The 22,673-nt window shown below is 38.5% G+C and overlaps 2 protein-coding genes and 1 long non-coding RNA gene across 9 annotated transcripts in view; 1 reads left to right on the top strand and 2 right to left on the bottom strand.

Annotated features, from left to right (window-relative positions):
• Gfrl (Glial cell line-derived neurotrophic family receptor-like) overlaps window positions 1–22,673 on the bottom strand; it is a 590,185-nt gene that overhangs the window by 156,795 nt on the left and 410,717 nt on the right. For all 7 annotated transcript variants that reach the window (XM_067762822.1, XM_067762821.1, XM_067762823.1 and 4 more), the window contains one exon: window positions 9,107–9,229. In XM_067762822.1, the coding sequence (XP_067618923.1) occupies window positions 9,107–9,229 (123 nt within the window). The remainder of the gene's footprint in view (window positions 1–9,106; window positions 9,230–22,673) is intronic.
• LOC137238156 (serine/threonine-protein phosphatase 2A regulatory subunit B'' subunit gamma-like) lies at window positions 9,927–13,143 on the top strand. Its single transcript, XM_067762827.1, has 3 exons — window positions 9,927–10,461; window positions 10,523–11,321; window positions 12,396–13,143. The coding sequence occupies exons 1-3, from the start codon at window positions 10,023–10,025 to the stop codon at window positions 12,484–12,486; spliced, it is 1,329 nt and encodes a 442-aa protein (XP_067618928.1). The 5' UTR covers window positions 9,927–10,022; the 3' UTR covers window positions 12,487–13,143.
• Window positions 12,790–19,397, bottom strand: LOC137238157 (uncharacterized). The gene is made up of 2 exons (XR_010949121.1): window positions 19,013–19,397; window positions 12,790–13,037 (listed from the first exon to the last, which is right to left on the bottom strand). It is a non-coding gene; the product is annotated as an uncharacterized lncRNA (long non-coding RNA).

The raw sequence follows: 22,673 nt of genomic DNA, 5'->3' as shown, positions 1-22,673 counted from the left end.
CACGGCGATGGTGTTACGCTACCCACTGTCAGTCACCTAAATATCTTGAGAGTAACGTTAAATATCACTCTCATCTTCAAGACGCATGCCACCGAAATTGTATCTAAAGTACCAAGCCGCAACAAAATCATCAAGTCGCTTGCCGGAGGCACTTGGAGTAGATATAAAGAAATGGTACTAGCCTCGTACAAAGCAATTGGTCCGCCGCTCATGTACAACGCGTCACCAGTTTGATGTACTGGTCTTAAAAATACATAATAGTAAGGCTGCAGGCCTGCCAAAATGCTGTACTCAGAACTGTCTCCTTATGATTTCTGAACATAACCTACATAGCGAGGCCAAACAGCTCAAATTCAAAGAGCATAAGAAAATTCTGAACAGGCAGTTTTTGTTTAATTTTCATAAACCTGGACACTTCAACAAACAACTGCTTTAAATAGCCCTGCCTACAAAAGGGTTATGGAGCATTATGATGAGATATGGCACCTGCCAACACAGCCGTTTGATCGAGACAAGCGCAGGCAGGACCATCGACTCAGAATGGACAAAACAATGGCTGCTGGATCTGCTTGTTGTCTCATAAAATTCAAATTTGTCTTAATTTAAGGTCGAAATCTGTTAAAATTCAAGAATTTGCCCCGTACCAACCGTGGAATGCTCCCGTTTCATTTAGCTTATATTGTTATGACTTCCCATAAAATGTTCTCTACTCTGATTTCGGAAGGCATACAGAGACAAAAATTTTAAAATGTAGTATATTTTTTTCGGATCATCCCACCTTTGCAAAACAGCGTAGTAACTTTAAATTAAATGATCAAACAAAACTGTATGTAACACCCTATCAAATGAAGGAAAGCTTATATAGCCCATTATTTTTCAAGAAATTGTTTTGGGCTTTTAGAAGAAATATATACAAAAATTCCCTTCAACTTGGAAAAATTCTTCAAAGGAAAAGGTAAGGAAAATATTTATTTTAGAATTTTCTCTTGGTTTCCTTCTGAACAAAAATCTTGTTATCGTTATCCAATCCTGAATGACTTTTATGTTAGGAGAGATTTATAATTTAAACAACATTTTTTGGCCAATTTCAGACTTGAGCTCAAAATAATTTGCAAAATTGTTCACGATTTGTTCCCCTGATCCCCTATCTGCGCTTCGAGGACGATCCTAAGGCCACAATAGAGGTGGACGGTTGGCGTAAGGGTGCTCAAATGGCGCACGAGGCGATACATGTGTACACAGATGGTTCCAAAGTAGTGGAAGGAGTAGAGTCCGCGGTATACTGTGCTGATCCGGAAATAATCAGATCCTACAGGCTGCCGGATTACTGTAGCGTTTTACAAGCGGAAATAGTAGCCCTAACCAAAGCAGTAGAAACCTTGGAAGAAAATAGCCCAAGCTGCAATCGTGTTAACTTTTATATTGACAATCAAGCAGCAATAAAGGCAATAATCTCGCATAGCACAGCATCTAAATGCGTGTGATGAACTAGCTAAAAAGGGCGCATCCCTTGAGGCTTGCTCCGTAGACGTCCCAATTAGACTGGGTGAAATTTAGCGAAGGCGAGAGGTGCACATGATCGACAAAGCAGAAAAGGCGTGGATTCAAGCGCGAGGCTGTAAAGATTATGTGTAGGTCTTACAACATTAGACTAACAAAGTTGCTTCTATTATTAAAAAGAGAGGACTGTAGACTCATGACGGGTATTCTGACTGGACACTGCCTTCTGGCGTCCCATGCCTTTAAATTATGCGGGCTGGAGGAGGAAACGATCGAGCACGTTCTGTGCTCGTGCCCTGCGCTTGCCAGGCTAAGACTCCAACTATTAGGAGTGATCCAGCTGTCATATATAGAAGCAGCAAGTGGCTTAAGTCTTAGGAAGCTTCTAGTATTTGCCAAGAGGGCGGAGTTATTTTATAACATAGGTCCTTGTTTTTGATAGGGTTTTTCAGTTTGGTCGTTGAAACAATCTTCTGGTAACACTACGGAGCCATTCAGTCTATGTGAGATCCTCATGGACCGGCCAGTTCAACCTAACCTAACCTTGTTCCCGAACCGCTTGGGTACAGAAGCTTTCAGCAAATGCATTTGGACTAATTAAGCTAAAGCCAAAGAATACTTTTTATAAAACTCAAGACTGATTAAAGATCATCGTGCCACAAGTCAAAAGAAGATTACGCTAAATCGCCATCAATTTATTACACAGGTTGCATTTTTTTATACCCATTTTCTTAATCGCTGATGATGGTAAGCGCGTTCCGGCACCCGACTATAACGAAGTGAGAAATGCCATATCGGGACTAAAAAATAATAAGGCAACCTGTAATGACGGACGAGCTGGTAAAAAGATTGCATTAATTTACCTGTCAATTATGATTGGACGAGCGCATGCCTGCATGGAATTTAAAGGCTAATTAGCGCGGTATCAGCCTGCTTAATATCTCGCGTGCCGTGCGAAAGACTGAAAACCAAAGTCAACGAACTGATTGGGAATTATTGCTACGGCATTAGACTTGGCAAATCTACTAATAACCAGATATTCACGATTCGCCATATCCTGGAGCAGACTCAACATAAGAGAATCGGCACGCATCACCTTTTTGCCGACTTCAAAGCAGCCACGAAAAGAATTGCTTTTATGCTGCTTAGAACTGGGTTCGCTGCAAAGCTAATAAGCCTTTCCAATCGCAAGCTAACCCGGAGAAGTTAGATATGTGTAGTAGAAGATCTTAACCGCCGTGGCGTACAGCTCCGGGGAAATGCACAAAATCTGGGTGGGTAGTGTGGATCAGCGATAAAAGTGGTAAGCAGGAGGGATTATTTTAATGTACAAATTAGGTAAGATCAGTAATTAATCGAAGAGTTATAATGTAATAAAGTTTTTATTGTAATTCTTATTTGAGAATCTTTCAGTAATTCCAGGTTGGGAACATACCCACGCTTTTCGTCGATCCTGGTGGCGTATGCTGATGATATTGATATAATTGGCCTTAACAAACGCTTCGAAAGTTCTGATTTCTCTGGATTGGATGAAGAGGCAGTAATTGATATCATCCAAGAAAGAATCGGGGCACTCGCGCTTTGGAAGAAGCCACATCTCTGTTGACTACATAAATTCGAGACAGCGAAACAATTTCAGCTTAAAAATTGAACGAATAGTACATTTTGCCAACAAGTGCAACTTTGGTCGCTAGTCTTATCTGTCTTTATGTATGGCTCGAAACCATCAATAGTGTCGAGAGAAGATGAGATGGCCCTAGGGTTGTTTGAGCGAAAAGTTATCCGGATGATATGCTACGAATGAAAGCCCAAAGGTCATGCTATGATAAAGTGCGAAGACGCTCAGGCGAAAAAAGTATTTCAACCAACACCCGTTATTTTAAGCAGTGGAAGGTGAGTCCTCCACTGAGCTGGGATAGGTAGGTGATGAAAGACTTGATCTCCCTTGGTGCTCGCACTTGGTGTCAGTTAAGGCGAAACCGCGAAAAGTTGGGGACACTTATTACGAAACGTCAAATGTTACTTAGGCGGTAAAGCCCCAAAGAATAAAGATGATGTTAATCTCTTTAAGGATTAATAATAATGAAAATAGCTTGGAGCGATGTACCTCCAAAGAGATTTAGGCCGGGTTTATCTTGCAATTTGTGACCATGCTTCTTTTTAATTTTTCTACGAATAGTCGGGACGGAATTTGCATGTTTTACTCCTTTTCTGTACAGCATCCGCAAAGTAAATGAATTTTCGCTGAGAAGTTTTTAAAAGCAGAGGTTTTGCTTAACCTCTGCAGAGGGGCGACCCCGGTAAGAAAAACTCATTCTAAAGTATTTTAATGTTGTTTTTCCCTGTTTTATGGATTAAACTAAGTTGAAATATCATAGCTAATAACCTTGCAAGGCTTCTTTTTATTATTAAAGTCTCCATGACGTCTACTATAGTACGTAAAAATTTTTAAGACATAACTGCCCTTAAATCACTTCGCAGCATATAATAGGGATAATATTATATGCACTTGGCTATTCTATATAATTTGTAAGCCGTTGGGAAAAAGTTGTACTTTGCACAAGCGGAAGCTTTCACGATATCGTACATATGTAGCAGATTATTAAATAATACTTTGCGCACCTCGATATACTGCCAAGGTATGCAAGCCATCCTTTGATGGCGAACTCAACTACGTACTAAATTCAACTCATACGTGTGCGGTTAGCCTTTATGGCACTGTACATTTAATTGGATTCATTGTACGTTTGAAGCACTTATGTATACGAGTATCCTTATGTTATGTATGTATGTAACGTAAGTACGTAAGGTGGAGAAATTGCTTTTAATGTCCAGAGTCATTCTTACAATTGCAAAGTGCTAACGTACATAACTACATGCATACAAAACTTCCAGACAATGCACGATAAAATTAAAATAAGAGAATTAATTTTATTACCTTTAGCACAGTTGAATCTATGCATACAAGTACTAAAAACAAGGTTAAGTACAAACATACTTTTTCATATATAAAAGTACGTCATATTGCAACCACTTACAAAGGTTAAAGAATAACACAAGTCGAGTAACAATGTGCAAGCTCACTTCGTATAAAGAAAATTTAATTTCCTTTGTAAATGCAAGTAAGTGACTATTCATGGCATTCTTTTAACATCGCTACCAAAGACAACTACTCTCCTATACTCATGTCTACTGTCTAAGGCCCGGTTTTTCAGTACAAGTTCAACTCAGTTTGTCAGTTAAACTACGCTTAATCTTATTCTGCAGTTCTTCGGTCTACTTTAACTGAAGTTTAAGCTGAGCTTAAGCGGCCGATCTGGCAGGTTTAAACTCAAGTTAACCTATCAGTTATTTTCGTTCGTTCGAAATGGCTTCGAATATAGCCAACAAGCATTTGGGCTTGAGTACCATTAGAACTCATGTTGAGTTGTTTCGAAACAGTGGCTCAACTCGAGAATCATAGCGTACTCAGCAAAAGAGGGAATTTTTAATAAAGCAGAAAATGCTATTACTTAAGTTGAAAAAATTTAATTAACAACTTGTGGTTCTCTAACTAGACTCAAATATAAGATTCCAATATTACAGTATTTTCACGAAAATAAAATAAAATATGTGCAATTTAATTTTTAATAATTACGCTTCATTACCGCTTCATTACTGCTATCAACCAGGTGTTTATTTCTCACAATAAACAGCTGTTTGTTTTGGTGGTACCACCTTGGAAATTTTTTTTTAACTCCACCTCAACTTGACATCCAATGTAGGATATCAATTGGAGAAATGTGTTGAATATTCATTTGAGAACTTTACATTTCTCAAAATCTATCAAATTGGATATAATAGGATAATAATTAATTAGATTAGTTGGGCTGAAAGGCCGCGGTTATTGAATAAAACTTCCTTTTGGTTTGTTTTATATTCATAAATTTTAATTTTGGTCGATATTTCGACTTCAATCTGAAGTCATCATCAGAGACATATGGACGTCGAAGTCGATCATACATGTACATATGTCCCTCATGATGACTTCAGACTGAAGTCGAAATATCGATCAAAATTAAAATTTATGAATATAAAACAAACCAAAAGGAAGTTTTTTTCAATAACCGAGGCCTTTCAGCCCAACTAATCTAATTAATTGCAACATTTAATGCTACTAAATTTTATCAAATAGGATAATAATTTGATTATGATAATAACGTTGGAGATCAACTCGAGAACTCTGAATTTTGCAAAACTTCTCAAAGGTTGGATATGGATTGGAGAATGAAGTTGAATATCAACTCGAGAACTATATGTGTTAAGAATAATTAAATAATGATGTTCGATATCACCTCCGGAACTAGATATATATTTCGCTGTAAAAATATCTTTTAAATGTTTGTGGGTAAACCAAATCCAGCAGTTGCCGTATTTAAAAATTATCTAGATAATAAAAAACATATGCTGCCGCACAAAAAAGCCTGCCCCAAAGGCGGCCTTAAACTGTGACTGAAAAACTTCTCAATAGTTTAACTGGAGTTTAAGTTTGACTAGAGAATAATCAAATAACCAACTACTAAAAAACCAGGCCTAAGTTTAGCTCTGAAGACATTATTGAGCAGAAAAATGAACTGGCCCTTATCCTCGCATCCTTCTGTTTGGTTGACAATGTAGAATCTCTTCCAGGAGAGTTCAAAAATGGATGATCATACCTCTAAAGATGATGGAAAAGGCAAAGCCTTAAAATCCCAAAATAAAGGAATGCACCTAATTCCCAAAAATGTTAAACCGAAAACTGGGGTAATACAAGGATATAATCACTGTACAACAGTTGGATAAAGCCAAGGACATCATTAAATGCATTTAATAAATCCTGCCCTATAAAGAGAAACAAAGGCGAACCAAGTCCCTACTGTGGAGTAAAGGGCTGGGGCTTCATCGGAAACAGGCAGGAAGGTTGATGGCTAGTATCATACTTTTTCTAAGTTTAAACCGGCGAGTTCGGAGGGAATATTCATCGTCATGCTGCAAATGTCGAGAAGAACGACCATGATAATCGTGGGTGGGTGGGATAATCTTTTATACCATAAATACTAAAGATCATAAGGCTGGCAACCGTCTGCTCAAAACCCTTACGAGGCGATTTTACTGACATATAAAGTCGATTATTAACTAAAAAAAGCTAGCTTACACTAAATGCCACTGGATAGACACTGTATATATATAGTAGCTATAAACATAAAGTAACCCTTGAAGTTGAAGGAGAACGCCCTTGATATTTTTCTGAACCTTACTGGGGTTAACATAATGTCTTAAGACAAGCTGCCGGCTTTTGTTATAAATCAACTTCTTAGGGAGTTATTGGTGGAACATTTAACACCGCAAGCAGAAGAGGTTCCGGTTATCATAAGTGGCAAATTATTCACATCAATAAGCTCTCGGATGCATCGGGTACTCCGGGGTATACATGTCTGGATATCTCACAATGGTTTCACTTCTGATCACTGGGCGGTGTAGGAGCCCGATTTGGACTAAGCTCAAGCTACAAAGGCTATTATTGCAAAAAAAAAAAAATCACAGTAAAAATTCTTTCTTGTAGATCTCAATCTGGAAAACAGAATAAAGATCTCCAAAACACTGCATTTTTTTATTTATATTGAAAAATAATATTGGGATGGACATTAGATGCAGCACCCTCCCTCTCTTATTTGGAAGTATTTAAGCAGAATTAACTAGCTATCAGATCAATGTTATGTTTTTTAGGTGGAAGTGATAGCCATAACTAAAGCAGCAGATATACTGGAGGTAATCTGTGTAAACTGCAGCCCAGTCCACTTTTGTAGATGAGGCAGCCTATAAAACGATAAGCTCATTTACCAAAGTAACCAAAGGTGTCTTAGGCCCGGTTTTTCAGTAGTTGGTTAAGCTAAACTTAAACTAAGTTTGCTTAAACTCTAGTCAAATTTAAACTCCAGTTAAACTACTGAGCAAATTTCAGTCACAGTTTAAGGCCGCCTTTGGGGTAGGTTTTTTGTGCGGCAACATTGGTTTTTTATTATCTAGATAATTTTTAGATACGGCAACAGCTGGATTTTGTTTACCCAACAAACATGGAAAACAAATTTCTTCAGCGAAATATATCTAGTTCCGGAGATGATATCCAACATCATTATTTAATTATTCTTAAATCAGGTAGTTCTCTAGTTGATATCGAACTTCATTCTCCAATCACTATCCAACCTCGGAGAAATTTCGTAAAATGTACAGTTCTCGAATCTCCATCGTCGAAAACTTCCTTAAGACGTCATTCTTAAATTATTTTCCGACCTTGGAAAGATTTTTCGAAATATACAGTTCTCAAATGAATATTGAACACATTTCTCCAGTTGATATCCCACATTGGATATCGAGTTGCGATGGAGTTAAAAACAAAACTCCAATCAAGTACCACCAAAACCAGCAGCTGTTTATTGTGAGAAATAAACATCTGGTTGATAGCAGTAATGAAGCCTAATTAATCAAAAATAAATTATATATATTTTATTTTATTTTCGTGAAAATACTGTGGTATGGAATCTTACATTCGAATCCGGTTAGAGAACAAGTTGGGAATTAAATTTCTCCAACTTCTATATTAGCATTTTTTATTTTATAAAAAATTCCCTCTTTTGCTGAGTACGATATGGTTCTCGAGTTGAGCCACTATTTCGATCGGCCAGATCGGCGCTTAAACTCAGCTCAAACTTCAGTTAAAGTAGACTGAAAAACTGCAGAATGAGGTTAAGCGTAGTTTAACTGACAAACTGAGTTGAACTTGTACAGAAAAACCCGGCCTTAAGGTGCTAATACGCAGTACAAGTTGAGCGAAGGATAGCGCATCCCTCGAAGCATATGCGATAAACGTCCAAATCACCTTGTGTACTATAATAAGAAGGCAAGAGTTACACATGATCAGCCGAGCAGGTAAGTGTGAAATCAAGCACGGAACTGCAGTGTCAAAGACCGTGGACAAGTTATTTGAATTTAGAATAACAACGTTATAGAGGACTTTTAGCATTACGCGAAAATAAATTTGGTCTGGTCACTGAAGCAAAAATATGATCTGCGAGCTGAAGGATGAGCAAGCATTATGTATTGTAGTTACTAAATTAATCAGATAATGTTTCCGGCTAATAGAAGAGGACAAAACGCTGATCTAAAAGCAATAAGTAGGATCGGTCTTATAAAACTTGTAGTACTAGTAAAGAGGACAGAGTTATTTCACAACAAAGGTCTTAGCTGGTGATTCTGTAAATGCGAATTTTTCATACAAATATGAACGAAAAGTTCACATTTCAAAACTCACACTCAGAGAGTTCGGGGTCTGGTTCTTTATTGGCTTTTCAGTCCAGTCTTACATACTTATGGTTACATGCGAATTCAGCGAATGAGAGGTACTTATCGGACGGGCTGTTTCAACTTAACCTAAATTCCGAATATTTGGTGCATAGGGTACGTACGCTTTCTTGGTCTTAATTAAAAAAAAAAAAAAAAAATAAGGCCAATTTTCCAGAGCCATTTTTCGGACGCAGAGAGTAAGCAAATTATGACTCAATATAATATACACTAAGTTGATCTTACATACCTGGTATAGGTCCACATACTCTAGGAATTATTTCCAAAATGGCGGAACACGACGGATCTTCAAAACATAACTGTCTGGCTAATATACAATTCAGTATTGCTGATGCAACTTTTATGTTAGAACCTGTAAAAAGAAAATGTTTTAAAATTTAATTTATGTTGTTTGAAATTCTCAAGATCAGCTGAGAAATATCTCTTTGGTTAAATAAAACTGGCATATATTTTTTTACAGCGAACAATTTTAATACAACTTTTATAGGATTGTACAAGGGCGAAACTCAATATTAGCCCTTTTTTCACATCTATATACCTTTACGCTTAAACTTTATATGGACTGCTAAGCGAAAAACTTTAAATACACCTCTGAAATTGCTACGCATAAAATTAGTACTACTAAATTTCAATACGCATTATACTCAGATGTAACTGATGCACTAATTCTGTGTATTCTATGCGCGTCCACCATTTATCACAACTGATTAAGCTATATGTTATCCACAGAAATACAACAGAGGATTGTGTCTCCGCTTTTCGGTACACCCTGTACTGTAGCTAGTTGTTTAACCACTGCCGCTAAATGGGTCTCCCAAGCATTATCTAAGCGAGGATAGGCGTTTTTTTTTACGCGCAAACGAAACATATACGCGTTTAAAAAAAAAAAACCGGCTATTATTATTTCTCTTTATTAAGAGCACACTGTTAGCAAAGCTTTGCACCAAAAAAATACTGTCATTGCGATCACTTTCTTGAACGGTGTGGCAGCACCGCAGGTGACGTCAAGGTCGATTTGTACACATATAACGCTATGTAAATCAGCTGAGCATGGAATCTTTGTTTACTTTTACTCCGTCATAAAAATAATTGTATATAAAACAATTTTATTTTTAAATACCTGAAAGTATTAAGATCTCTGGGTAATGGAACTTGATCCAGATATTGTGAGAGAATTTGAAAATCTTGAAGTGGCGAGCGCGAAACCAAGTGAAGAGGAATTGCGCAAATTCGATGAAGATGACCTACTTAAAGCAGCGCCACAATTGGAACATCACACTTACACAACAATTCCAAAATTTTATCATGCGCCACCGCCACCTACAAATACATTACGACAGAACTTGCGTAAGGAGGCACATTCCCTTTTCCTACAAAAACGTTCACAAGAGTTGTTGGACAATGATGAATTGAGCGCACTGTGGACGCTATTGGAGAAACACTGCACGCAAGTAACTACTTTAGGGCAACAATTAATTGGTTATGATGATTACCTGAAGCTGCTGGAGGATGTTAGTCCAAAATGTCGAAAATATTTAACGGCACGGTTATTTGCTAAATTACAATGCCATTCCATGTATCCAGGTGAGTCAAAAGAAATGCTTCCTCCGTCTGCCCGTATGATTTTAACTAATCGCTTGTATAGTTCATTACGCAGGCAAAGTTGAGATCGCATCTATATTTAATTATACGATGCGCAAAGTTTGGCTGACGCAAGGACGCATTGGCTTGTCGTTTTACGATGAAATTGGCCAAGGTTACCTGCGCGAAATCGACATGGAAAATTATATAATCGACATTATACCGACGCTTGCGCAAATCAGCAATTGTGTACAACCATCCTTTCAAAGCTTCTATGTTTGTACGGTGGTGAAAAAGTTTTTCTTCTTTCTCGATCCTCTACATACTGGACGCATACGTATACGTGATATACTCGCATCTGGTTTGTTGACCGAGTTGTTAGAGTTGCGCGATGAAGAGGCACCTAAGGAGACACAAGAACTTAATTGGTTCTCTATGCCTTCAGTACTCACAGTGTATGGCAACTACTTGAATTTAGATACAGATCATAATGGTATGCTGAGTAAAAAAGAATTGGCTGGTTATGGTAGTGGTACACTAACTTCAGTATTTCTTGATCGCGTTTTCGATGAGTGCCGCACATTTGATGGTGAAATGGATTATAAAACATTTCTGGATTTTGTTTTGGCGCTGGATAATCGGCATGAGCCGCAATCGCTACACTATCTCTTTCGCATATTGGATGTACAACACAAAGGTTATTTGACCGGTCAGACACTGCATTACTTTTTCAAAGGCATTCAAGAGCAAATAAATGCGGTTAATGCGGAGGCGGTAAATTTTGAGGATTTAAAAGATGAAATTTTCGATATGGTCAAGCCTAAGGTTCCATTCAAAATAACGCTGCAGGATTTAATTAATTGGTATGTAAGAGTATATGTTAACACTTAAAAATATAAGTAAGGGCCGTATACCCTCATAAGGTTTGTTCCATCTTAACGTAACAGCCTAAATTTTGGCTAGAAAGATTAGGATACAAGTAGCTGTTTGAGTTCAATTTAAAGCTGCTCTGCTTATAGAAAAGAATTGTCAACCTCGCCCTAATGAGTCGGGCCCTGTTACAAATAGAGTGTATACCTAACCTAACATATCCTAAGCTCAACGGAAGAGGAGGGTGTTGGATGGGACAAGCCGAAAGGTTCGACTTCTCCATATAAAATCGTTTCCGAGTTACCGGATATGACTCGCGCAAACGTTTATCGTCATCGAAAACACACTTCAAAAATCTGCGGGGGGAGGGGGGGTCTCTTTGCCACAAAGAGTCGCCAAACTTCATGCCGTTAAATGCCCGACGAACCTCGTTCTCAGCGTATAATACCCGAAACTCGCAGGACCGGAAAGCAGACTTCACAGGGAGGCGCGCATTGCTATGACAGCGATTTTGATACTGCATTAGTTTCAACTCTTTCATATCCAGAATCAACCCCGACATACGCAATGTATGTCCTACCTGTATTGTGTCTCCGCATGACACCAACTTTTCTTTTAATTTCAATGTGGATCCAACACCTATGCTCTGAAACTGCGAGCTTCCTTTGACTTCCTCCGAATTGGATGCAGCCATTCAAAACTCGTACTTTGCTGTACAATCTAAAGTTTTCTTCGTTAGCGTCTCGACATCAGGCATCTATAGAAAATAGAATAATGCTTGACAATCTCAACACACCGTGAACTCTGACATAAGTCTACCAGCCGATAAAGAAGTTGGGTCTCGCTTGCTAAATGCAATAATTTTACGGATATTCATATTTAGAAGTTCTATTTCCACCAATTTGTCGTATTTGTTATGGAATGATCCATATAAGTAGAAATCAATTACATAAAGTACACCAATGTGAACAAAAATAGCACATCATGCTTATGTACTAATTAAACTTTAATATCATTTATGTATGTAAGTGCAGTTCATTACCCGCATCTTTCTCTTCAAATTTCAGTGGACAAGCAGAAACTGTTGTCTCCATCTTAATAGAATTTCACAAATTCTGGGCGTATGAGAATCGTGAGGATGGTTCACATAATGTTTAATTTGGTAAAATGAACTCAGAGAATTGTGAGCTAAGAATTGGAGTATATACAGTCACAATACACGCATTCAGTAGTTCCAAGGTGTGTAGACTGCAAACATGAGACTCGATATCTAAAGTTGTGCTGGCAATTTTTATATATACATATGTATGTATGAATACATGCCACCACGTTATATGCCATAAGTACACGAAATGGGCAAAATTGTTAACCATGAAGCATTTAATATTAAGCGCTTTAGTTTATATTGACAATATTGTAGTAAAGTAGTTATAATGACGATCATCATTCCAACATAGTAGCTTTTAGTTATTATTTGTATGTACTTGCAGATTTTTAAGACAGATTCAGCACTTAAACTTAAACGCTATGATTGTACCTATATATATTTGATATTTATAAAACTTGAATACATAGAGTCTATGAGCTAGACCACATCTGATATGTTCACTTTGCAAAACATGTTGAAGCGCATTCTGTACAGTTTTAAAAGAACATCGATCCTGGTTTAGGTTTTTTTTTTGAGTATTAAAAGCATTTAATTTACTGCACTGCAAATTTATAATAATGATAAGTTTAAATTATAATGTAAAACAGAAATTTATTACAATTTGTTAAGAATATTTAAAATAAAATCGCATTTAGTTTAAAATTCAAGACCTTAAATCTATTGTGCAGTCGAAAATCACAATAGCTTATTTAAATCTCTTAAAAAGACCTAGTGGAGCTATATGGAGACCGCTTTGATGGAAAACTAGACTGATGAAGTGGAAGATTTTGAACACAGTCAACAATGGCACCTTAGCAGCTAGAAGGAGAACTTTCACTGAGTGGGATTAAACAGGGGTGCCACAGGAAGCGTTTCTATGTCTTTTTCTGTTTAATTTCTACATATCGGAGCTCTCTTCTACACCAAAATGATGGCTACGGGCCGTGCTTATTTAAAGATAATCTTGGCTCATCGCCTGCTGAAACATATACGAAGTCCACGTTGCCCTTATTCATGACGGGTACGAGTCAGAAACCAGATCATTTTGACATACACGTCTGATACCTAAAAATATTGGAGGTTCGATAGTGCAGATATAGTCCCTTTCGCATCTAACGCTGGAGCCGTGCAAAAATCCCAGTCACTTGCAGACACGGTTGACACACCATGTTTTCATTTGGACCAAAAAGTCATAGAAAAAAGGACCAAATTTTTATTTTATTTTATTGGTATACAAACAACTAGAGTTTCGTATTCGTAATGAAATGTATACATTTTAGGATGTTTCCTTGGTTTCCTATATAAAATTTTAATAAACATATGCACAATGCACAAAAACTCAAACTGCACAAAAAAAAAAAAAAAAAAAAAAACAAGTAAGGAAGGCTAAGTTCGGGTGTAACCGAACATAACATACTCAGTTGAGAGCTATGGAAACAAAATAAGGAAAATCAATCTGGGGTAACCCTGGAATGTGGTTGTATAACATGTGTATCAAATGAAAGGTATTAAAGAGTATTTTAAGAGAGAGTAGGCCATAGTTCTATGGATGAACGCCATTTAGGGATATCGCCATAAAGGTGGATCAGGGCTGACTCTAGAATTTGTTTGTACGATATGGGTATCAAATGAAAGGTGTTACTGAGCATTTTAAGAGGGAGTGGGCCTTAGGTCTATCGGTGGACGCCTTTTCGAGATGTCCCCATTAAGGTGGACCAGGGGTGATTCTATAATGTGTTTGTACGATATGGGTATCAAATGAAAGGTGGTAATGAGTATTTTAAAAGGGAATGGGCTTTAGTTCTATACGTGAACGCCTTTTCGAGAAATCGCCATAAAGGTGGACCAGGGGTGACTCTAGAATATGTTTGTACGATATGGGTATCAAATGAAAGCTGTTAATGAGTATTTTGAAAAGGATTGATCCTTAGTTCCATAGGTGGACGCCGTTTCGAGATATCGCCATAAAGGTGGACCAGGGGTGTATCTAGAATGTGTTTGTACGATATGGGAATCAAATGAAAGGTGTTACTGAGCATTTTAAGAGGGAGTGGGCATTAGGTCTATAGGTGGACGCCTTTTCGAGATATCGCCATTAGGGTGGGCCAGGGGTGACTCTAGAATGTTTGTACGGTATGGGTATCAAACGAAAGGTGTTACTGAGCATTTTAAGAGGGAGTGGGCATGAGGTCTATAGGTGGACGCCTTTTCGAGATATCGCCATTAGGGTGGGCCAGGGGTGACTCTAGAATGTGTTTGTACGATATGGGTATCAAATGAAAGGTGGTAAGGAGTATTTTAAAAGGGAGTAATCCTTAGTTCTATAGGTGGACGCCTTTTCGAGATATCGCCATAAAGGTGGACCAAGGGTGACTGTAGAATGTTTGTACGATATGGGTATCAAACGAAAGGTGTTACTGAGCATTTTACGAGGGAGTGGGAATTAGGTCTATAGGTGGACGCCTTTTCGAGATATCGCCATTAGGGTGGGCCAGGGTGACTCTAGAATGTGTTTGTACGATATGGGTATCAAATGAAAGGTGGTAATGAGTATTTTAAAAGGGAGTAATCCTTAGTTCTATAGGTGGACGCCTTTTCGAGATATCGCCATAAAGGTGGACCAAGGGTGACTCTAGAATGTTTGTACTGTATGGGTATCAAACGAAAGGTGTTACTGAGCATTTTAAGAGGAAGTGGGCATTAGGTCTATAGGTGGACGCCTTTTCGAGATATCGCCATTAGGGTGGGCCAGGGTGACTCTAGAATGTGTTTGTACGATATGGGTATCAAATGAAAGGTGGTAATGAGTATTTTAAAAGGGAGTAATCCTTAGTTCTATAGGTGGACGCCTTTTCGAGAAATCGCCATTAGGGTGGGCCAGGTGTGACTCTAGAATGTTTGTACGATATGGGTATCAAACGAAAGGTGTTACTGAGCATTTTAAGAGGGAGTGGGCATTAGGTCTATAGGTGGACGCCTTTTCGAGATATCGCCATTAGGGTGGGACAGGGGTGACTCTAGAATGTTTGTACGATATGGGTATCAAACGAAAGGTGTTACTGAGCATTTTAAGAGGGAGTAGACATTAGGTCTATAGGTGGACGCCTTTTCGAGATATCGCCATTAGGGTGGGCCAGGGGTGACTCTAGAATGTTTGTACGATATGGGTATCAAACGAAAGGTGTTACTGAGCATTTTAAGAGGGAGTGGACATTAGGTCTATAGGTGGACGCCTTTTCGAGATATCGCCATTAGGGTGGGCCAGGGTGACTCTAGAATGTGTTTGTACGATATGGGTATCAAATGAAAGGTGGTAATGAGTATTTTAAAAGGGAGTAATCCTTAGTTCTATAGGTGGACGCCTTTTCGAAATATCGCCATTAGGGTGGGCCAGGTGTGACTCTAGAATGTTTGTACGATATGGGTATCAAACGAAAGGTGTTACTGAGCATTTTAAGAGGGAGTGGGCATTAGGTCTATAGGTGGACGCCTTTTCGAGATATCGCCATTAGGGTGGGCCAGGGGTGACTCTAGAATGTTTGTACGATATGGGTATCAAACGAAAGGTGTTACTGAGCATTTTAAGAGGGAGTGGACACTAGGTCTATAGGTGGACGCCTTTTCGAAATATCGCCATTAGGGTGGGCCAGGGGTGACTCTAGAATGTTTGTACGATATGGGTATCAAACGAAAGGTGTTACTGAGCATTTTATGAGGGAGTGGGCATTAGGTCTATAGGTGGACGCCTTTTCGAGATATCGCCATTAGGGTGGGACAGGGGTGACTCTGGTATGTGTTTGTACGATATGGATATCAAATTAAAGGTATTAATGAGGGTTTTAAAAGCGAGTGGCCCTTAGATGTATATGTGAAGGCGTTCTCGCGATATCGACCAAAATGTGGACCAGGTGATCCAGAAAATCATCTGTCGGGTACTGCTAATTTATTTATATATGCAATACCACTAACAGTATTCCTGCCAAGATTCCAAGGGCTGTTGATTTCGCCTTGTAGAACTTTTTCATTTTCTTCTACTTAATATGGTAGGTGTCACACCCATTTTACAAAGTTTTTTCCAAAGTTATATTTTGCGTCAATAAACCAATCCAGTTACCATGTTTCATCCCTTTTTTCGTATTTGGTATAGAATTATGGCATTTTTTTCATTTTTCGTAATTTTCGATATCGATAAAGTGGGCGTGGTTATGGTCATATTTCGCCCATTTTTTATACCAAGAAAAAGTGAGTTCAGGTAAGTACGTGGGCTAAGTTTAGTAAAGATATATCGGATTTTGCTCAAGTTATTGTGTTAACGGCCGAGCGGAAGGACAGACGGTGGACTGTGTATAAAAACTGGGCATGGCTTCCACCGATTTCGCCAATTTTCACAGAGAACAGTTACCGTCATAGAATCTATGCTCTTACCAAATTTGAGAAGGCTTGGTAAATTTTTGTTCGACTTATGGCAATAAAAGTATTCTAGACAAACTAAATGAAAATGGGCGGAGCCACGCCCATTTTGAAATTTTCTTTTATTTTTGTATTTTGTTGCATCATATCATTACTGGAGTTGAATTTTGACTTAATTTACTTATAAACAGTAAAGATATTAAATTTTTTGTTAAAATTTGAATTAAAAAAATTTTTTTTTTTAAAAGTGGGCGTGTTCTTCATCCAATTTTGCTAATTTTTATTTAGCACATATAGAGTAATAGTAGTAACGTTCCTGCCAAATTTCATCACGATATCTTCAACGACTGCCAAATTACAGCTTGCAAAACTGTTAAATTACCTTCTTGTAAAAGTGGGCGGTGCCACGCCCATTGTCCAAAATCTCACTAATTTTCTATTCTGCGTCATAACGTCAACCCATCTCCCAAGTTTCGTCGCTTTATCTGTCTTTTGTAATGAATTATCGCACTTTTTCGGTTTTTCGAAATTTTCGATATCGAAAAAGTGGGCGTGGTTATAGTCCGATATCGTTCATTTTAAATAGCGATCTGAGATCAGGAACCTACATACCAAATTTCATCAAGATACCTCAAAATTTACTCAAGTTATCGTGTTAACGGACGGACGGACGGACGGACGGACGGACGGACATGGCTCAATCAAATTTTTTTTCGATCCTGATTATTTTGATATATGGAAGTCTATATCTATCTCGATTCCTTTATATATGTACAACCAACCGTTATCCAATCAAACTTAATATACTCTGTGACCTCTGCTCAACTGAGTATAAAAATATTGTGTACATTTTTTTTAAAGTAATTAAACGTCTTTCATTAACCAGACGTTATAAAGTGTGTAGCGCAGTTAAAGCCCCGTCACATAAGCAGTGTTTCATATAGATGCGTTTAACTCAATCTTATGCATTGCGAACCGCAGGTTGAGCGATACTGGCGCCATATTACATGAAAAAGTAGCCAACTTCCAACTTTTGTTGCGAGAAAAGCACAAGAAGAAGAATTTGACATTTGTTTTGGCTAAGGGTGCCCGTCAGAACTTCGGAGAAGACTGGAATGCTCCAAAGACAGTTACTGTTGTAGTGTAACAAGCGGGGACCGTCCTGCACGCGGGAGCTGGATGCACTTGCGAGTTTAAGAATTTAATTGATTTATAAAAAAAACCTAATGAATGTTTTTGGATGACAAAGATACAGATACGTTTTTCATCGATAGTATATAACGGAAGTCCAAGGAAACTTGCAACTTCAACTGGGTGGGTCCAAAAATACAAGGTTTAAGAGGCCTTGGTTCCACAGTTGAATTGAAAATATGTATGGTACCATTGTGTCGGGGCGAATAAATAAAAGCTAAACCCATTGCAGTGTCTAGATCGAAGTTGTGTCAGAATGACGTGAATCTCCCTAGAAAGTCAACTTTCCTCAACTGCGAGCTTCGAGTATTGGACTCTGAAAACAGGGTTAGCAGTGCGTTTATCAGTATATTACTGTGCCGACTTATGATGGATGATGCTGAGGGCCTGTTTAGGCCCATCTTGTTCAGACGACTGAGGTATTGTGTGCCAGATTTATTTATAAATGTGCATACTGTATTTGTGCCTAACACACTACAAAGCCGACTGGAAACGCTTGGCGTTAGCAAAGTCTGCACTCTAACTACTTTTGAAGTGTCCCTGTTAGGTAAGGCAAAGTTGCGTATGCACTTGGTGTATGCGGGGTGAGGACACATTCGTCCAACCAAATGTTTCGTAATTATTTCTGAACAAAGGACTTGCTTTCTCCTATAAACTAGAGCACGGACGATTAATCCACTCTTTTCTTACTTCTCAATACTTCCGAAATACATTGCACCCAGAAATCCAAGTCCTCTTATTTACAGTCGTGTTTTTTCTCATGGACACGATATGCGATTGTATCCAGGTGAATTCAACTGCCTTCAATACAGCTTAGCTTTCAATATAGGTGGTTACTGTATTGCCTTGGAGCATCGTAGTTGCTCTCTATCTCTATGGCATAGACATACGCTTAAATACACTTCAAGAGTGGAGCAGTTGGTTAGGCTAACTTACCAACACATGCTTCGATTACAGCCCAGCCACAGTTTATATTTCCATCTTCGAGCCATCTGAGTAGATTGTCATATTCCTACTATTATCTAGGCACTCCTCCCATTCGTTCCTTCAAGTACATCTTATGTTCATAATATAATCTTTGAATGAAGTAAGGTCAGTTTGAATGCCATTAAATCGTCCTCATGACAGTTGTAGGCTGATTTTTCTTTGGCGACCAAACCTGGCGCTTGTACCGTCTAAATACCTTTTTTTGATTGTTTTTAACTCCTTGCGCTTTTCAAGGCATGCACGATATACGGCGACAGTCCACAGTCCCCTCCGAGTGCTATTTTGCAGGTATATGCTGCCAACTTTTCCCTGTTTTTTGTCTTCAGAAGGAAGATTTATTGTTGAGCCTTTCACTTTTGCAAGTAGGAGAAGAGCATTTTGGTTTTTCTAGTAAGATCATGTATCACCTCTCCGCTGGATAATTCGAGTCCAGGCCTATCTTTCAAAGAACAACTTTGGTCATCTAGTCGTTTCAAAGTTAATATTGCCTATATCGAACCTCTACAAATAGGTTAATGGGTATCTGACAGCCAATCTATAAACCAATCCTCAATAATCTTCTACTTTCCCCATCCGGATTTAAACCACTAAAGAATGCTACAAGGACCTTGAGAGCATGTCACGTCTAAGGATGCAAAGTTTATAATATCATATTCGATCTATTTCTTGATCCATCATCCACTCTGCTTAGCTGGCTTTAATACCAGCGCGGTGTAATTGATAATATTCATATCTTTTACTACTTCTTTGTAATCATTAGGAGTTTCTGGTGAATTCTAATCCTATTTGCATATTTCACTGTGCTCTTAATCAAGCTCCATTTCTCATCTGTTAGAATCAACAGTTTACTTGCATATTCGCCATTTGCGCGTTCTCAAACTTTCACCATGCATTTTTAATTCCGCTCTACAGGAAAATGTTGGTCGAATACTTAATTTAGTGCCTTTGGAAGTCAGGTGCTTATCATTCACAGAAAACTTTTTTATGAATCGCTCTTTAGCTCACATTTATTTAACTTAAACATATTCATTGTCGCACAGGACACAAGAAACAACTTAAGAGAATTTATCCCTAACTTCAGTAGTGGGGTGCGTGTCACTGGGCCATCACCCACACATTCCATTCCATTCTATTTAATTTTTTCACGACTACATTCATCACTCATTCATACTTCATAGACAAATAAAAAAAGTGCACACGAATCAACCGTACATGCGATCCAGTGTCCACTATCTTTAACTGTCGGTCTGCCTGTCTGTCTGTCATTTCGTTTCGGTATTCAGCCACAGACAAACATACTTGACATTACAGTAAATTTTCTCCTCCGCTGCTTGTATTGTCGCGCCAGCTTGTTGAATAGTTGGTTAAAAGACTGGCTGCATGAGTGGTTAGCCGGTTCGAAGGCTGACGTTTGACAGTGCACAGGCAACCGCAGTCGAATTTAATCCACCAAAGCTTCCAGCAAGCTTTCGTATGTTCATGTTATGATGTATGTACATATGTGTGTAAGTCTGTTTGTAAATCCCCAAATATTTTTGCTGCTAGAAGTTAAATTTTACAGCGGAAAATGAAAAGCCAGCATATGCATTGCCAACTAACAGTAAAGCAGCCCATTCCGGCGGGAGCGTAGTTGGTAAGTTTGTACCCTTTAGGATTTCCACTGTTCCATAAAATGCAAAGTCGCGCAAATATACTATAAAAAGTGGAAATTTATTTGTAACAAACAAATTGTGACTTTCCAGTTCACTTTTTAAATTTCCCTCCAACATCTTGGCAGCTCCCGCCTTCGAGCCAGGCTTGCCCTTATGCACTCTTAGCACATTGTGGCGTTGTGCAGTGTCCCAAATGCTTTGCATTTTCGGCTGGCTCATTATCAAAATGACCGTTTGCTTGCCTGTTGCCCCGAAGAGTTAGTGAGTGGCAAAAGTTTGGCATGTTGTTCCGAAACTTTATCCATAGCCAACTCTAACACTTTAGTTCCGCTACTCACACAAAAATAATGCATGCTAGGGATGGTATATGAGACTTGGTCAGGCTGTTGAAGTGAATCGTTTGATAAACTTATCGTTTTGAAGTAAGCAAGGTTTAGTTGAAGTAATATCATTGTATTCGCTCAAATAGCCAGGCAGCAAGACTCTGAGTTGACTGAAGTAAGATTAAGGTTTGGTTTGGGAAAGCCTGACCTCACCTTCGATTGACGTGACGAGCTGTCGGTGATCCGTAGTTCCGATGACCTCTTGTAGGATGCTCCCATACAGATGGGCTTTGAATTCGCTCAGAAAACGCTTTGCAGACTCCTTTCCTTGTAATGCTGAGATATTTTTTTTCTGGCGGGAAGTGCGTAAGTGCCGGCCTGCCGTAATAATTATCTTAAATATGGTTAATTATTAATTGGTGTTCTGAAAGGTAACTTTCCAATGACAATTCATGAGTAACGTCTGACTATACTGGCAAGCTCATCCTGCTGCAGCTTCATGTACTACCATGAAGCCGAATCACAACGTCTCTTTATATTTGACTTTTCAGCTTTTTTTAGGACTAAAGCGAAAGTATTTGTGTCCCTGTTTTCCTTAAGTTCCGAGGAATCTATCCAAGTTCGAATTATTTGGAACTCCGGAGAATCTATCTATTCAATCTCATGTAGTCCACTGGACCTTTACCAACTAGAGCAGGTATTACTCCACCTTAGCTAATATAGCATACGATAAGGGGTATCTAGGCTCACCACTAATTCTTTTTAGGAATTATTTTAGAAAGCTTATGGTCAAATATTACCATATCAACCAATTCTACAATGTTGTCGTAATATCACAGAAAACTATAGTTCAAACTTTACTGAAAAGGAAGAAGCGAAGGGACATAGATTCATCAGCCATATCTTGACGTGGTAATTGTACATTGCCTATCCCATGCTGGTAATGAGATAGAGTATTGTTTAAAGATAAACAATTCTCCACCAATCGGTCTCAGAAGAAAGTATTCTCCACAGATTAGATTCACATGCACCATGTCAGGGTTTAATATGAATACTCTTACAATATCTGATGCGAAATTATGTCAGATAAAGCTAATCTTTATGAGCACATCGCAATCATCCTTTGAGATAGTTGGATGGTTGGGCTCCGAACAGAGGCAATGTTGAGAATAAGTTGTTCGACTCTAAGTGATGTACCCGACTAAGTTACCGGGACTCATCATTCTGCACTTGGAATACCACCTTATGCGGCTTGGAGCTCAATACATGTCCTGGAATTATAAGCAGGTATCACGTTGCAGAGAGACGGTCCGAAATATCCGATACTCTGGCTGCACGTTCTCTTTAATATTAGCGGTTATAAAGACAATACGTAGTTCAAAATCAACCGACCGATTCTCAAGAACGTTTATTTGTCTTTTTCCAAGCACTGCACAATATTGACTTAATGATTTTAAAAGACTAGCTGATCCTCAGCAAATGAAGATGAATATGCATGTGTGGATAAAAAGTTTTCGCGAAAATAATGTCAACCAAGAAATCAATCGAAGCATATTTCCTGCCAACAAATATTATAAAATAAATAAACGTAAGGGCGATAACCTCCGAAGAGAATTTAGACCGAGCTTCTCTTCC

Source organism: Eurosta solidaginis, chromosome 1 (assembly GCF_040869045.1).
Source record: "Eurosta solidaginis isolate ZX-2024a chromosome 1, ASM4086904v1, whole genome shotgun sequence".
NCBI classification, from domain to species: domain Eukaryota; kingdom Metazoa; phylum Arthropoda; class Insecta; order Diptera; family Tephritidae; genus Eurosta; species Eurosta solidaginis.
Note: the sequence above shows the minus strand (reverse complement) of the source record. Positions and strands in the feature narration are given on the sequence as shown.

Bases quoted from the DNA above. Each gene is read 5' to 3' on its own strand.
- LOC137238156 (XM_067762827.1), top strand. From the start codon at position 10,023: ATGGAACTTGATCCAGATATTGTGAGAGAATTTGAAAATCTTGAAGTG. The intron at 10,462-10,522 runs GTGAGTCAAAAG...TCGCTTGTATAG, and splicing joins ATGCCATTCCATGTATCCAG to TTCATTACGCAGGCAAAGTT. The intron at 11,322-12,395 runs GTATGTAAGAGT...TTCAAATTTCAG, and splicing joins CTGCAGGATTTAATTAATTG to TGGACAAGCAGAAACTGTTG.